At 40.4% G+C, this 16,498-nt stretch overlaps 1 protein-coding gene across 2 annotated transcripts in view; it reads left to right on the top strand.

Moving 5' to 3' along the window:
• JMJD1C (jumonji domain containing 1C) overlaps positions 1-16,498 on the top strand; it is a 165,850-nt gene extending 149,352 nt beyond the window's left edge. For both annotated transcript variants that reach the window (XM_077350739.1, XM_077350740.1), the window contains 12 exons: positions 1,237-1,364; positions 1,576-1,789; positions 4,724-4,938; positions 6,818-7,096; positions 8,132-8,300; positions 10,358-10,448; positions 10,552-10,682; positions 11,384-11,506; positions 12,144-12,283; positions 13,478-13,654; positions 14,836-14,967; positions 15,606-16,498. In XM_077350739.1, the coding sequence (XP_077206854.1) occupies positions 1,237-1,364; positions 1,576-1,789; positions 4,724-4,938; positions 6,818-7,096; positions 8,132-8,300; positions 10,358-10,448; positions 10,552-10,682; positions 11,384-11,506; positions 12,144-12,283; positions 13,478-13,654; positions 14,836-14,967; positions 15,606-15,695 (1,889 nt within the window). In that variant the 3' untranslated portion in view covers positions 15,696-16,498. The remainder of the gene's footprint in view (positions 1-1,236; positions 1,365-1,575; positions 1,790-4,723; positions 4,939-6,817; positions 7,097-8,131; positions 8,301-10,357; positions 10,449-10,551; positions 10,683-11,383; positions 11,507-12,143; positions 12,284-13,477; positions 13,655-14,835; positions 14,968-15,605) is intronic.

Genomic DNA, 16,498 nt, shown 5'->3' with positions numbered 1-16,498 from the left:
CGCTATAGGGCATCACCCCAAGGGTCAGACATGACCCGGTGCTTGCACAGGGGATACCTTTATCTTTTTAAACCACAGAATAAAAATCCAAATCCTGAACAGATTATGCTGTTGAAAGACCACAGGTTTAAATACCATTGGTATTTAAATACTAATCAGGCCACCCACAGAAGAGATAGCCGTGGGGGGTGGGTTGTGGGTGCTTCGTTCTTAGGGGATTCCCCATGCATGCAGAGAAAAATATGCAAAATCCAGCCGCTGAAGATTCATTATATTCTAGGAATATAAAATGTTGAGGGCTGATCAGTGATTTTAAAAGGTAAGGTGTTATACTGCTTAAGGTTCTAAGACCATATAGAATTCTTGAGGAAAAGAATTGTGGGAGGAGCATGGTGTGAGATTTCCAAGTTGTTCTGTACCCAAGATGTAAAATTTACAGAATTTTTGAAGCCATGGCAGGCAGGGGACACACTTTGTCAAATGGCAAAGTCAAGATATATGTGCACATATATCTTGCCATTTGAAATCTAGAAATAGAAAACATTCTGACGTAAATAAATGTGTATTATTTGGATAGAAACACATTACAATAGGTATAAGAACCAGCATATTTTGATATGAAGTTAAACTTGATAACATTGGACTTTTAAATGAAATATCATTTAGTACAGTGTATATTTAAACTTTCTTGACTATACCTTGTTATATGTCCACACAGTATATCTAGAAATTATCTGACAGTGTTATGTATCAAAATTTTCATACTACAATTTTTGAATAAAACTTGTGTCGTAAACCGTTTCATTCCTTCCAAAAGAGATAATATATCATAGGAGTTTTTGGTTTTAATGTTCCCCAAATTTCCCAAGGCTTTCTCTGGTCAAATTGAAAAAATCCTCAGACTTTTCCATGGTACACATTTTGATTCAGAAAAATCTGAGACTGGGATGATTCTGCATATGTAATAGTTGAAACTGATAAGATCCATTTCAATGAATTGAACCATTGAAGATTTTATCCCATATTTCTTTGAGTCTGAGGAAGTGAGTTCTTACTCATAAAATGCTTTTGTCGGCTACCCCTATGGAATCCCTTATAGTAGATGAGTGCCAGCAAAAGTATACTTTACTGAAAGACCAGTCTCAAGAGCTATATATGAAAGGCTATCAGCTTCAGGACTGTACAGAATAGTGCTATATATGGAAGAACTATTATTTTCTTTATTCATATCTTTAGTTCTAATGGAACTTCTTGAAGCAATGCACACTCTTAGAGAAAGACATGAGATTAAATCCCATTGCCAGTGTGCCAGCAAGCAAAATTTACAAGTTGGCAAATTCCCTTCTATGAATGGAGTATCTCAGGTAAGGCCAGTTGTGTTCAAATATACTTTTGTTAACATTTGCATTATTTTATAGAGCACAGTCTGGTGCATTATTCAGTATGTTTCTACACTGTTGATTTATATGGTGGTAAGTATGCTTAATGGCATATAACTGAATCAAACCGGTGCTATTAGAATAACCGTTTTTAAATTTATGCAAACTTATTAATATCAACTGTTGTACCCTTCAGGTTTTACAGAATGTCCTTAACCACAGTAATAAAATTTCTCTGTGCATCCCTGAGTCACAGCAGCAGAAAGCATCTCAAAAATCTGAGACCAATGGTAACACAAGCCCAGGAAGTGACATAAGCACAGACAGCAAGTTGACTCCACCTGAATCTCAATCACCACTGCACTGGTTGGCAGATCTAGCAGAACAAAAGGCCAGAGAAGAAAAGAAAGGTATTTTTGTGAATACCACCACGTACAAATGTTACTTTTTTATATGTAATGGGGAATGGGGAATATCTGTGTCAGGGAATGTTAGGAAGCCTGTGCCACATATCTGAGGGGAGAAAACACCCTTGTATAACTAAACCTAAAGAATTGCCAGGTGCCTCTTGTTAATGTTCTGGTTTATGGCTTACATTTTAAAAATCAGGTTTGTTTGTTTGTCTGTTTATTTGTTTGTCTGTTTATTTATTAATGTGTTGACTGCCACTCCTGGGCCAAGCCAGCATATGTCAGTTTACAATAAAGCCCCAATAAAAACATGTATAAAATACAGTTACAGATCCCCTGCCAGCCTAACTCCATTCTGTTCCCTCCCAATCCACCAGTCTGGCGCAGGCCACAATGGCCTGCCCCCTGTACACACCGCCCAGCCTTGGGGGATGGGCACCTCCTGCCCTAGATATTCAGGACATCCTGAGGAGGGACCCCAGATCTTCCACAGCTTGGCCTCAACCAAATGCCTGGTGGAAGAGCTCCATCTTGCAGAACCTGGGGAATTGTGACAGCTCCGTCAGGGCCCTCAGCTCTTTTGGGAGCTTGTTCCACCAGATCGGGGCCAGGACCAAAAAGGCCCTGGGCCTGATCAAGGCCAGGTGCACCTCCAATGTACCGGGAACTACCAGCAGATTCAAACCCGCAGAGGGAAGAGCCATGCAGAGGGCATAAGGAGACAGGCAGTCCCTCAGATATGTGTGGCCTGAATTGCAAATGGCCTTGAAGGTAATACCAAAACCTTGAACTTGATGTAGGCCCTCCAATCATCATCATCATTTGATTTATTCCCCACCACTCCCTGACTGGCTCGTGGCGGGTTACAGTGTCTCATAAAATCCCCATTAAAATACCCATTAAAACACATCAAAGAAAACCAACATGGCGGCAAACCCAATCCTACCCTCCCACTACTAGAAGGGGGGAGAAGGAGGTCTAACAATGTACTATTCAAACCCAGGGGGTGTTGATCTACCTCACTGACCCCAGCCTCAACCATAGAGCTCTGTCTTATAGGCCCTGCGAAATTCTGAAAGATCCTGCAGGGCCCGTAGCTCATGTGGGAGCTTATTCCTCCAGGTAGGAGCCAGGACCGAAAAGGTCCTGGCTCTGGTTGAGGCTAGGTGCACTTCCCTGGGGCCAATAAGTTTTCACCTAATGGTATGTGGGTCCCAACCCACGTAAGGCCTTAAAGGTTAGAACAAAACATTGAACCGGATCCGGACAGCAGTTGGCAGCCAATGTAGCTACCTCAGCATAGGCTGGATGTGGGCCCTCCAAGATGTGCCAGTAAGGACCTGAGCAGCTGCATTTTGTACCAGCTGAAGTTTTCAGATCAAGGACAAGGTTAGGCCCACATAGAGCGAGTTACAGAGATCAGGAGATAATGATGGCCTATCAAAGGAAAAGCTCTAAGTGTTCTCTAACTGGAGAACACTGAGGAATCCGGACTGGGAACAGTCAGTTTCCTTCAACCAAAACAACTTCTTCCCTAGCTTCAGAGCATAGCCGAACCTCACTTGTTTTGAGGGCTGTTTCTCTGAGCTGGGAGGCCTAAACAGCTTATAATGAAAGTTACTAAAGTGGAATATTTTGGTTTCTTATTTCTCTATGGCTCATCTCTTAAAGGGGTTACAATAAATTGATAATGCAGTACTCCTTTTGAACAAAGTTGAGACTCTAAATAGATGTGTTATTGTCAGTGTGTTATTGTCAGTACAGTACAGAAGTCTGGGGCAAGGGAGTAAAATAGCAAGCTGTTTGACAAAAATGGCTGGTGAATGTGAACTCCTCTGTTATCCTCTATGCAAATCTATCACTGGAAAATCTAGCCACATCAGAGGATCAGATTGCATCATGTGTATCTCTCTCTTTCACCCCACTTTTGTAGTCAGAGCTCAGAGTCCCAGTGTTGTGGTCTGTAAGCAGGAAATAGAGTTTGTAACCAGAATACCTTATGGAAGTATGCCTAGAGTTATAGAGAGGGCTGGAGTGCCTAAGATCAGTCAAAGATGATGAAATTTTTCACTTATCTGAGTCACAGTCCAGCAAGACGATAGGTACATTTATGCCTATTAAATGGTTCTGCATTGGAGCTCCAGAACAACTGGCTGGTTACTCTGAACAATGATCATGAAGTTCATTATCCCTCAGGACCATTGTAAATTCCTTTAATGATTGGCATTTATTTATGGTTTTGAACATTTGCCAAACTGTCTTGATTTGTATTACTTTTTCTGGTGAATTATGAAAATAAGAAAGCAACAAGTAGAGAATTTTTAAGAAGCTTCACTGATTCACCTTCTGGTTTTCCTCACAAATTATTCCTGTCTCTTTCCCTCCCACCCACTTAAGTTTTTTCCCTCCACATCTGCTTAATGAAAGATACTTGATTACTCTTAAGACTTCCTGGTAGGCCCCAGAATTCTTTGTCTTTTCCATACCCTTTCCCAAATGTTAAAAATTAGTGCTCAATGTCAGTGTTGATAGGCTGACATCTCCCAACATATATATGTGGAAAATCACATCCTTTGACTGTGTGCTGGTACCCTCTTCTGGTGGCATCAGATCGACAGGTGTTATTTTTTGTATATTGATAGGAGAACCACTTGCAGAAGGCACATGTTATGTGTCAGAGTCCAGCCCCTCTTAGCTACAGTGTCTTTCATTTGTGACAAGTATAACTCAGCCCCTGAGAGGCTGAGGATGTCTTTTACATGGTTGCATAGTGTTGCGTCGTTTTTGAAAGGATCTAATTAATCCTCTGGTGTTTGTTCAAATGAAGGAAGCAATAGTGCTAAAGAGTGTATTGCCACCAGTATCAAAGGCAGTCCATCAGTGCTTATGTTCTTATGTCATGCTTAATGCAGGATCAAACTATTTTTATTTTAGAAAACAAAGACTGTCCGCTTGGGAAACATGCCAAGGAGGAACAGGACCAAGACAGTTCAGAATCTGTCAACTGCAAGGCCTCAACTCCTTTGTCTCAGAATAGTGAGCAGGGGTCAACATTACGTGACTTGCTGACCACCACGGCTGGAAAACTACGCCTCGGTTCTACAGATGCTGGCATTGCATTTGCACCAGTTTATTCTACAGGAACTGCAGTAAGTATGTTACCAGCTGCTGTGTTCTGGATGCACTTGAATGCAAGGAGTCTAATAACACTGTAGCTTAGCAAAAAGTGGATAAAAGGTTGCATTCAGATGAAATGAACAAACCAAATTACAGTTTTTCATGACATCCAAATCAGATAACTTTAATAGTCATCCTTTGTTTTAAAGATTCCCATTTTATTGATATGATGGTGTATGGTATGGTAAGTATGGTATGATATGAAATCTAAAATTTTGGTCTAAATCAGTGGTCCCCAACCTGCGGCCCGGTGCCAGGCCGCGAAGGCCTTGGCGCTGGGCCGTGGCTTCTTCCCTCCCCCGCCCGAAACGAAAAGCTCGCCAGGCCACGAGCAAATCGGCCGTCGAAGCGGCCAATTAGCTTGCAGCCCGGCAAGCTTCTTGTTTCAGGCGGAGGAGGGAAGAGAAGCTTGCCGAGCCGCAAGCTAATGGGCCGCTTTAGCGGCCGATTTGCTGGCGGCCCGGAGGGGCCAGGAGGCGAAGCCGTGGTCGCTGGCATGGCGGTGGCGCAAACGCGCATGCGCGGACTGCCGCGCACGTGTGTTTGTGCCCCTGCCAGGCGCAAACACGCGTGCGCAGCAGTCCGCGCACACGTGTTTGCACTGGGGCTGCCGCGCGTGCGCGGGCCCCTGGACCGCCCTCTCCCCACTCTCCGGAGCAGCGGTCCGTGGCAGCCGAAAGGTTGTGGACCGCTGGTCTAAATGACCGTAAATAAAGATATGATTTGGAATCTATTAAAATATGAAACAAGACTACATTTTTTAATATTCCTGGTTCAGATGTCCCGAAAAATTGCAGTTTGTTGTAAAGACTAAAATTATTAGTCCATAAACTGAAATGAGACAGGGTACAGAGCCCATGAATGTAAAAACTTACAATTCATTGTAATCCCATTATTTTTTATTGCAAGTATAATAATAATAATATGTGAGATTATGTCAGTTTGAGTGCTTGATGAAACATTGTTTAACTACTGTAATATCTTATTTATTTTCATTTATAATCTCTTTCTTGCTGTGACTTAAGGTGGTTTATGTATACAATGGAAGTATTCAGTCAGTCAATAACCCGATTACAAAATATATAATTTGAATGATAGCACTAGTGAAACAAAACTATTCAGTCAAGTGAGTAAACAAAATTACAAAACATGATAACATTTGAGTCTAATAGCAGAGATTCCTGGTAAAACAACATAATGAATTGGGGCCAGGATTGAAGAACTAGAACACAGTATTCCTAATAGAGGTCACCTCCTGAGCTGTTCTTTTATATCACAGCTCTTCTGCTTTCCAAGAATACCCTCCTGAACAATTGTTTTTTGCATGTGAAATTGTAGAAGTGGGAGGATCTTCCTGTTAGCCTCAAGCAGACCATTCTGTCATGGGAGGGGGGGGGGGTACCATGACAGAGTGCCTGTGAACAGACAGTTGCCAGTTTTCCTTCCTAACATTTTGCTCTGATGAGGTAAGTTATCACAGTAGAACACAGTAGGAGAAGTGGTCCTGCTGGAATATGGGTCCAGTGTCATGAAGGGCTTTGTAGATGATGGGTAACCAGTGGAGTGTCTGCAGAATGAGAGTAATATGCAGATTTCACTTAGCACTCAATAATATCCGAGCTGCAGTTATGCATACCAACTATAGATTCAGAATTGCATTTTAACGGCAGACTCATATGGAGTGCATTATAGTAGTCGAGCCTCGAGGTAAGTGGCCAGATCAGTATTATAGTTATATCAGATTCAGTGTTTATGATTGTTAGCATAATAACTTTTTGTACAAGCTTGGTGATAATGTTTCCAGCAGAAAAACGAAGCAATACTGAAGTCCTCGTTTTATTTTTCCAATAGAATAGCAAAGGTGGAAGGACAATGCCAAACATTCTTGATGACATAATTGCTTCAGTTGTAGAAAACAAGATTCCACCAAACAGAACACCAAAGATAAATGTGAAAGCTGAAGGGAAGGATGAGTCAAAGGATGATAGAAAATTCATTACAGATGACTGCAGTGTATTGTACAGTGACGTTCCACATTCATGGATCTGTGACAAACATGTTCTGTGGCTTCGAGACCATAAAAACTGTAACAACTGGAAACTATTCAGAGACTGCTGGAAACAAGGGAAGGTATGCCTTAAAACACTAGCTTAAAGGGCTAACAAAAGACTGCATGGTTGTCTTTTATGTAGGAAGTTTAAAAGCTGTGGTGGGAAGAAGGAAAGGATTTTCACATCCCCTTCAACCAGAAATTTTAATAGCGACGAACCACTGCATTTTTATACCCATCTCAATCAACAAAGAAGCTAAAATCATACCATAATTACAGTTGAGATCATCTCAGTGTTTGATGAATAGTCTAAGTATTTGAATGACTGCTTTTAGAATGATGATTTACTGTGTTGGTGCCTACTAAACTAATAACTGTGCTTTTACACTCCCATTTTAGAAAGCTGACTGCTTAATATTATTTATCCTGTTTTCACTCTGCTAAATTTTTCTATGTGAGCTCTAATTATGTACAGTATTTGCTGGCGTATAAGACTACTTTTCCCTCCTGGAAAACATGCTTCCAAGTGGGGGGGTCATCCGATACGCCGGGTGTACTTCAGTTGGGATAGACATAGCTGCCCATAGTGGCCCATAGTACTGTAATGTAATGTAACAAACACTATATTTTGAGTGGAAATGTTGGGGGGTCGTCTTATACGCCCAGTCGTCTTATACGCCGGCAAATACGGTAGTTCTTCCCACCCACCCAGCCACTGTGTGCTGTTTATAAAGGGTTTTGTGATCGTCAAAAGCAGCTTGTTGAGTATAAGGAACGCCAGAAGGTAGTTGGATCCAAATGGATCTGTTCTGCCTCCTCTGATGAATTTGAACTTTTAAGTGCTTAAATTGAGTTAAGTTCAATTTGGAAATCAGCTGCAATTCAGTGAGTTCATAATGTAATGAGAACACTTGTGAATGGAGGCAAGCTGCAGAAGTTAATTTAAATTGTGAATGCTTAGTGAAAATTCTTACAGATACAAATGAAGAACATGACTGGAATGTTGTTTAGCATTTATTGATTTCAAAAGTAATTTCAAGGCTGATTTCTTCTATGTCCCAGTTTGTTTCTTAAAATATTATTGCTTATTGCCATTATTCTGTTTTGATTTGCAGCCTGCCTTAGTGTCTGGTGTGCACAAGAAGTTGAATGCCAGTATGTGGAAGGCAGACTTAATTAGTTCAGATTTTGGTGATCTCAAAGTTGACATATTGAATTGCAAAGACAGCATTACTTCAAGTGGCAGTGTCAAGGAATTCTGGGATGGCTTTGAAGAAGTTTCAAGTATGTTTTATTTTGCATGTTTTCTTCATCTGTTCCACCGTATCTTTCTCTGTTATTATGATTGGTTGGGTTTGTATTAGGTTTTTATGACAGGGAGGATTAATGGGGACTTTCACTGGGATTTTATTCAGACAATTGTAACCCACCATGAGCCGTTTGGGAGTGGTGGGTAATAAATCGAAATAATCATAATTTTTCTGGTAAGGCCTAGGAGGAGGAGGAGGAGCTGGTCTCATGGCTTAAATGCCACTCAGCGCTTAACACCCACTCAGGGCAGTTGTCCTGCCCCTGAGTGCCTCCTCCTCCAACCGGCTTGCCTGTCTGTTAAACCTTCCGTCCCCCACTCCTGACCACCCTCTCCTCCTTCCACTTCCCTTCAAGGCTCAGAGGCTGCAAATCCCTGCTACATGAGAACTGTCCTTACAGCTCAGTTCCATACCTGGGGCCCTCCAGCCGTTATTTTAGTTAGTGTGCTGGTAATTTCCATTTTTACTAGGTTTCCTGGTGTTCAGTTAAAAGTTGGGAAATAATTTGCACCATTATTAAGCCAAAATTCAGTTAGTGAATAAAATATGTGATTTATTCTTTATCTCTAGAATCAATTGAACTTTTTGACCGGATTGTATAATTTTTGATGTACTAATAGAAAATAGTCCTCCAAAACTTTTAATTATGAATTTTGCCTGAATCTGGTCCACTTATTTTAAATTAACCCTTCTCCCTACTCCACTCCACAGCACTACCACTCTGAAATATTGTCTATATGGTTCAGGGAACTCCAGAAATATCACTGACCCTAATATGGAGGTGTGTAATGAGAGGGAAGGATCAGTTAAAATCACCCCTCCCCCCCTCCAGTGACAGAAAACAGTCCTCAGATATGATAATATTGACAGATAATCAAGTGTTAAAATGTGAATCTATTCCTCCTTGTTGCTGTTCTTGTTCTTGTTGTTACTATTTCAATTTTAGCAAGCTGATTCAGGCTGGTGTACAACGTAATTAACAACAGTAAAATACTTTAAAACTATTTGTACCATTTAAAAAACAATTAAAACAGCATGGCTGCTGGCACCCCATCATGGTCACAATGATCCATGCAACAATCACTTCCAGATTAGACTTCTGTATCTCGCTCTATGTGGGCCTACCCTTGTATTTGACCTGGAAATTACAGCTGGTGTAGAATGCAGCCACATGGGTCCTCACTAAATCATCTTGGAGGACCTACATCCAGCCTGCTGCTGAGACAGCTGCATTGGCTGCCAGTCTGTTTCCAGATTAAGTTCAAGGTACTGGTACCTGGTTCCAGATCAAGTTCAAGGTACCTTTCAGGCTATATGCGGCTTGGGTCCTACCTACCTGTGGGACCACTTACCTCCTTATGCTCCCTGCAGGGCACTTCACTCTGCAGGTATGAATCTGCTGATGGTTCCAGGGCCCTGGGAAGCGTGCCTGGCCTCAACCAGGGCCAGGGCCAGGTCCTGGCCCCTACCTGGTAGAACAAGCTCCCAGAAGAGCTGTGGGCCCTGATGGAACTCTCTGGGAACTGGAGGAGGGGGAACCAGGAGGAGGGGATCTGTTCCCAATCCCCAGTACCAGCAACACCCGGTCTCAACCAAACACTTGGCTGAAGAGTTCCATCTTGCAAGCCTTGCGGAACTGCGCCAGTTCCATCAGGACCCAGATGTCCACCAGAAGCTCATTCTACCAGATAGGGGCCAGGCCTCAAAATGTCCTAACCCTGGTTGTGGCCAGATGTACTTCCTTGGGGCCAGGGATCACCAACCAGCTGGTTGCCACAGTTTAAATAGGAATGTGAACTACCATGTAATATGCACTGATATTTTTAAATATATTATGAACATCATAAATTGGTGCCTTTTCCTGCAGCTATAATGTTGTCTTTGGTCATTACCATGGCAAGCTCTGTTTACAGATTTAAAAAACAGAATATTTTCTATATGTTGTTAGTCAAAATAGAAAACAAGCTTGTATCATTCTTGCATCTCGTTGTAATAATGGCTTAGTACATACATTGCCTTGTATGTTTGCAGAGCGACAAAAAATCAAAAATGGGGAATCAGTGGTACTGAAGTTAAAAGACTTGCCTTCTGGTGAAGATTTCAAGACCATGATGCCTGCCAGGTATTGATTTTTATTGAGAAGTCCTCCCTCAGTTATGGTGTGTTGTAGGTTCTGTTGTTTTTCCTCAGATTTTACTCACTCACTTTTACGTTTATTTCCCCAGATATGAAGATTTATTAAAAAGTTTGCCACTGCCAGAGTACTGTAATCCAGAAGGAAAATATAACTTGGCTTCATACTTGCCAGGTTTTTTTGTACGCCCAGATCTAGGACCCAGATTATGTAGTGCATATGGTAAGTAAATATCCAGGTCCAACCAATCCAGGTCATTGTGTCCAACCAGGAGACCAGATCCTTCTTAGACAACCCACCCCCCTTGAGCCAAGGATAGCCATTGCCAAAGACACAAAGGTTTTGATAAGCATTAATGAATGATGAGCAGATACAGAAGGAGAAGAACAAGGTAATGCAGGTTCCCAGAGATAGAAGAGTGAGTTGGAGCGTGGGATGTGATGATGATAAAATAAAGCCGTTTTGTAGGAGAGTGCTACAAGTGGTAATTAGCTGGGCTTGGAGTGGGGCGGGGGGTGGAGTTACATGTATTTTGATGTTTCTTTTTGTGATATGATGAAAAATGCAATTACTGTCCCAAGCCAGCAACTGGACTTGCAGCAATACCTCTAAAAGACTTTTTAACTGATCAGCTATTTTTTGAAATCTGAAGCTCTTTATTGTAGTTTTTAGTACATCATTATACTGCCTAAGCAAAACTAGATGTCTCCCCTGCCCTTTCTTTTTTTGCTGAGCCAGTTTTTTCTTTTATAAATTGTTTGTCTGTAAACATGGATGATTTCATTTGCTGTTTAAATCTTTTAAAAAATAAAAGCAATCCAGCTCCCATAAATTTCACAAGCAAACATTTTACAGGTCTGTTCATGAAAATTGATGAAGGCCTTAAATGCTCTTCCATATCTTATACATTATCTTTGAAAAAGGTGTAGCTGCTGTTAAGGACCATGATATAGGAACTACGAATCTCCATATTGAAGTGTCTGATGTTGTGAACATCCTCGTCAGTGTTGCCACAGCAAAAGGGAATGGAGTTCTCTCAAAATCAGGTACAGTTAAAAAAACAATCACCCGTGTGAATTGCCACCACAGCAAAACTGGCACAAGTGTGATCATTTATTTTATGCGCTCTTGTAAATAAAATACGGATAATGCCCTCTTGATACTTCCAACCAAACATCCATCAGCATGAAAACTACATAGTTGCTTTTTCGGTGCATGCTTTGGTACAGTTGGGTTGCAGGCTCTGTTTAATTATTGTGTTTAACCAGGGAGGGATAGTGACAGCTATTGTTGTAGGGCAGTAATGATAAGGAATAGATTTGTGTACTTGGGGATTTCTGTGTGATCCTGTCCTAGTTCCAGCATTATCCAAAGAAAATGTAATGAGAAATTCACATCCTTTAAAAACAATTGACAGCTTATTGTGCAATGAAGTTGTTTGGTGCCACTCACCATTAGCTTGTGTATGATCTGATTTAAACAATATTAGTGTGTTTTAGATGGATATCATTAAGATTTTTAACTAGTGCAGATAGATGCTTGTTGCTGCTCCTCTTCTCTTTTTCATGCCCCTTTTTTCTGTGACACATATACAAAGGAAGGGAGGGGCATTTATGGCATAAAGCTTAATATAGAGCTAGTCTTCTCCAACTCTGAAATATGATTACAATTATAAATTTTCAGGGGTACTGAAGAAGTTTGAAGAAGAAGATTTGGATGATATTCTAAGAAAAAGGCTGAAGGATTCAAGTGAATTGCCTGGGGCTTTGTGGCATATTTATGCTGGCAAGGATGCAGAGAAGATAAGGGAGTTCCTACAAAAGGTTAGATTTATAATGGATGTATATTAATTAGAACTCAACAATCCTACTTCCAAAACTTGTATCTGTTTATTGTGCGTGGGGGAGGGGTGTTAAAACAGTCCAGATAAATCTCCCTAAACTGAGCCGCACTGGGGCTGTAAATACTTACTCAAAATAGGAAATTTAACCTTTCATAAGACTATTTCACATTTGTCTGTTTTGCTGTCTATAAACATAGCTGGAAACCCCATTGGGATAACAGGCTTGCATGGCATGATTAGTCTTATTGTTGCCCTGTTTGAACTATGTGACCTAGCACATACCTGACACTCTCCCACAGCTGGACATTACCTGCTGCAGTGATTATGATTGCCTGATCAGTAGTACTGAATAATCAGTCTGGATATTGATCCACCATTACAGATCTTCTCATTGAGGAAACTCTTGATAAGCTTATCAGAAGAGGCAGTAGGTTGGATCCACCCAGGTTTTCCATCCCCTCCGTATTACAGCCCCCCTCCTACATTACTTTTATCCTTTCAGGACCCATGATACACAACCTAGCCTTTTTGGTGGACAAAATGGGAGTCCCCTCTCCTTTTTTCCACTGACAGAAAAGCTGGATGTATCCAACCTAATATCTCCCAGTTTTAAAACCAGTATTTCTTAGCCCAATTATGGGTTGAAGATAGGGAGTTTCCCTTTCCCTTTTAAATAATAACTCAGTCTTAGGGGGTGCTTGCAGAAATATTTTAAAAGGCTGTGCATGGATTAATTTATGTTCAAAAATGTTGTTCCCTAAGAAAAAGTATTTTTATCTAAATCAGAGGTGGTATATAACAAGGTTTGGTTGCCTTGACATATCCTCAGATAATAAATTATTACTACCCGAAGAAGTCACGGCTTACAATCAATAATAAATTATTGGTCACACCTTGCATGACTCAAGGAATTCTTATGATGTACAAATTAGATTTAATGGCTATGGGATATCCATTCCTACTTGTATCTTATCAAGGGAGCTTTGACTTAATACCCTGGAAATCTTTTGGTCTTTAAGGTGCTACTGGGCTCAAAACTTGCTCTTCTGCTGACTTCCAGTGAGAATTCTGCATTTTAATTACATTTGTGTATGCAATATAGATTTTAGGAACCGTCTGTCTGCATTAGGAAAACATGTTCTGTTTAAAATGCAATATCACAACTCTATTACAGATATCAAAAGAGCAAGGTTTAGATGTTTTGCCAGAGCACGATCCAATACGTGACCAGAGTTGGTATATAAACAAAAAACTGCGTCAAAGACTTCTCGAAGAATACGGAGTAAAAACCTGCACTCTCATTCAGTTTCTTGGTGATGCTATTGTTTTACCAGCAGGAGCACTCCACCAGGTAAAGTTGTATTTTTCCAAAAGATAAGTATGAATATGTGCTTCAAGATTTTATCTTTTTACTGGTAGCTGTTACAAGATGTAACCAGGAGTATTTTTGTAATGCCATAAAGATTGTCCAGTGTTATTTTGGGTTGCTTTGAATATAATTTTTTAGAGCTAGGAAGATTTTTTTATCATTAGCAAATAGAATTTTTTCCAGCTTTTCTGCCGGTTTGTATAACTGGTGTGTTGGATGGTTTGTAGTAGAAAATCTGGTGATGACCAATTTTATGACCTACCTTGATTTTCTTTTGCTAGTTCCCTTTCTGATCAAAACTGACTGAGAAGATTCCTGATTTCAGTCTGTTCGGACCTGAAAGTTGTATGCGAACTTATGTTATGATCTTTAAGGGCTATGTTCAGTACAATAAAATCAAGATGCCAGGTTGGTTTCAAATTAACTTTTCCAGTGGCAGAGTGGAACTTCCATGTCTCCCCACTGATTGCCACAGCATATTGGTCGGGGGGGGGGGGGGGGCTTGGGGGATCCAGAGTAATGACAAGAGGGGTTCTGTAGCCAGAAGGGAGAATCAGTAGGAGTGGCCAGTTTAGACTGGATCCAACCTTCCATGAAAGTATACAGATTTTTTTTTCCCAATCACAGTTGTGTACTTCTGGATCTCATAAAAAATAATAATGCTAGAGTGAAGTATGTCCAATCCTGCAATCCATTGATGCAAGTATTGAGCAACTTTTGTGTATTCTCCTTCACACAACAGCTGGTTCTGGCCCTTAGGATGTTGATTCCTGGGGTTGCAGTATCTTTATAGAAGAGAACAACCACTCAGATTAGGGGGCTGCTCTCAGGAGAGGAAAGAAAGAGGAAGTGAGTAATGCCTCCCTTTCCTCCTCCTCAGTACAGCTCCTATCCCGTCCTGCCCCACAACACTAGGAGTCTGCTGTGCTGTTCCTGGGGCTCTGCTCATTCTTAGGAACAAAAGTACTGAGGGTTTCATGGGCTGCAGTGAGACTTGGAAATCTGTGTGACTTTTGACCCTGCCCCCCCCATAAGATGACCCTAAAGTCTTCATAACCACAATGTTGAATATAGACCATAGACTGGTGAAGCTGACAGTTGTGCATGTTTGTTTTTATCCTTTCCTGTCCGAGAATACCTCAGCATGGGTTTTGCTTACACAGGTACAGAATTTCCATAGCTGCATTCAAGTAACTGAGGACTTTGTGTCTCCAGAACATCTTGTGCAGTCATTTCATTTAACACAAGAGCTGAGGCTGTCGAAGGAAGAAATCAATTATGATGATAAGCTGCAGGTAACAAATGAGTTCTCATCATAATTCAGTGTTTTGCTAATGCTCGTGTGAAATAAATGTCAATGAATATGTGACAGTAGAAATTCCTATCAGATGTGATAGTTCCATGGTGGCCATGTGAACTGTACACAAGACAAGAGACACAAATCTTGGGCTTGTGTGTACTCTTTCAAGCCCCTAATGCAAGCTACATTATTGGTTTCTTTCTACTTGGGAATCTCCTGCTGAACGTGTGCCTATAGTCCTGTATCCATTTAGGTATCCCTGAAGTTGGATCTTACTATGTTGTTCTGTCAACACCTACAAGTTCCTCCAGTGTTAAGACACTTTCCACTGGTGCAAAATACATCTGCATTGACCCAAGAATATCCTCAGTCTGCAGAAGGTACCTTGCATTGGAAGAATATGGATGTACTGATGGAACAGGAGAATCTAACCCAGTAATGTGCTCATGTATTACTTTCTCCTCAATGAGATCAGGTTGGAGTATATAAGCCCAAGACCTGTGTACCTTTTCTATTGGATATAAAAGTATCTGTATGAACAAGCCAATGTTTTTCTCTTCACTCTCCCTCCCCCCAAACTACATTATCAGAAACTGTGTCCATAACTTAAATTGCTGAACTTGCTTTTTACAGGTTAAAAATATCTTGTATCATGCAGTTAAGGAAATGGTGAGAGCTTTGAAGATACATGAACAGGAAACAGAAGATATGGAAGAAAACTAAGTGTACACGCTCCTCCTTTTTGTGTCAGAAGGTTATTTTTTTATGATAGTCTACTCACTAATATAAGCTGCATGCACCATCAGTGCCAAGAAAATATGTCCGTTGTATTTACTTGCTACTGACACTGCAACAGAACAGCTTCTGATCACAGCTGCTGTGATTTAAACTTGGGGGATTTTTTACCAATGGAAAACCCTAAGCAACATTCTGCTGTTATGTATTATAGTGTAAATGAAATTTGCAAAATGTCAAAGATTTAAGATGTATTTATTTTTGGAAAACAAATTCTATGCTCTATTGTTGATCAAATGTAAATGTGATTTGTACAGTTTGGTTAAAATAACTTGGATATTTTTCACTACATTGAGACAGTTACTGTGAGTAGGACACAAACACCAGCTATTGCCTGCGTTTGGAATATTGCTGAATCCGCACAGCAGTCATGTCATGATCTGAAAATTTACTGCCAAATTATTGTAAACTTTGTATAATATAAAGTATATAAAATAGATATTACAGACTCTTCAGTATTTTATTGAAGCTATTCAGTGTACAATGAAACATTTTCAAAAAGGTGTAATTTATTTAAAATTTGTCTCATTTTGGTAAAATTTATGTGGACTTTTAAAGCTAAATATTAAACTTAATATGCTATGTAAATATATACATATATACATTCAATGATGTATTTTTTTAAAACATTGGCTTGCTTTAATTTGTTAAAAGTGCAAGTGTTACACATGCTTTGTACATTGAAAGTTGAAAGGGGTTTTACATTTTCCATTAAAAAGGACTTTATCAAA

The sequence above is a fragment of the Paroedura picta genome, chromosome 8 (genome assembly GCF_049243985.1).
Source record: "Paroedura picta isolate Pp20150507F chromosome 8, Ppicta_v3.0, whole genome shotgun sequence".
Classification (NCBI taxonomy): Eukaryota; Metazoa; Chordata; class Lepidosauria; order Squamata; family Gekkonidae; genus Paroedura; species Paroedura picta.
The sequence above is the reverse complement of the archived record's forward strand: the minus strand, read 5'-3'. Positions and strand labels throughout refer to the sequence as shown.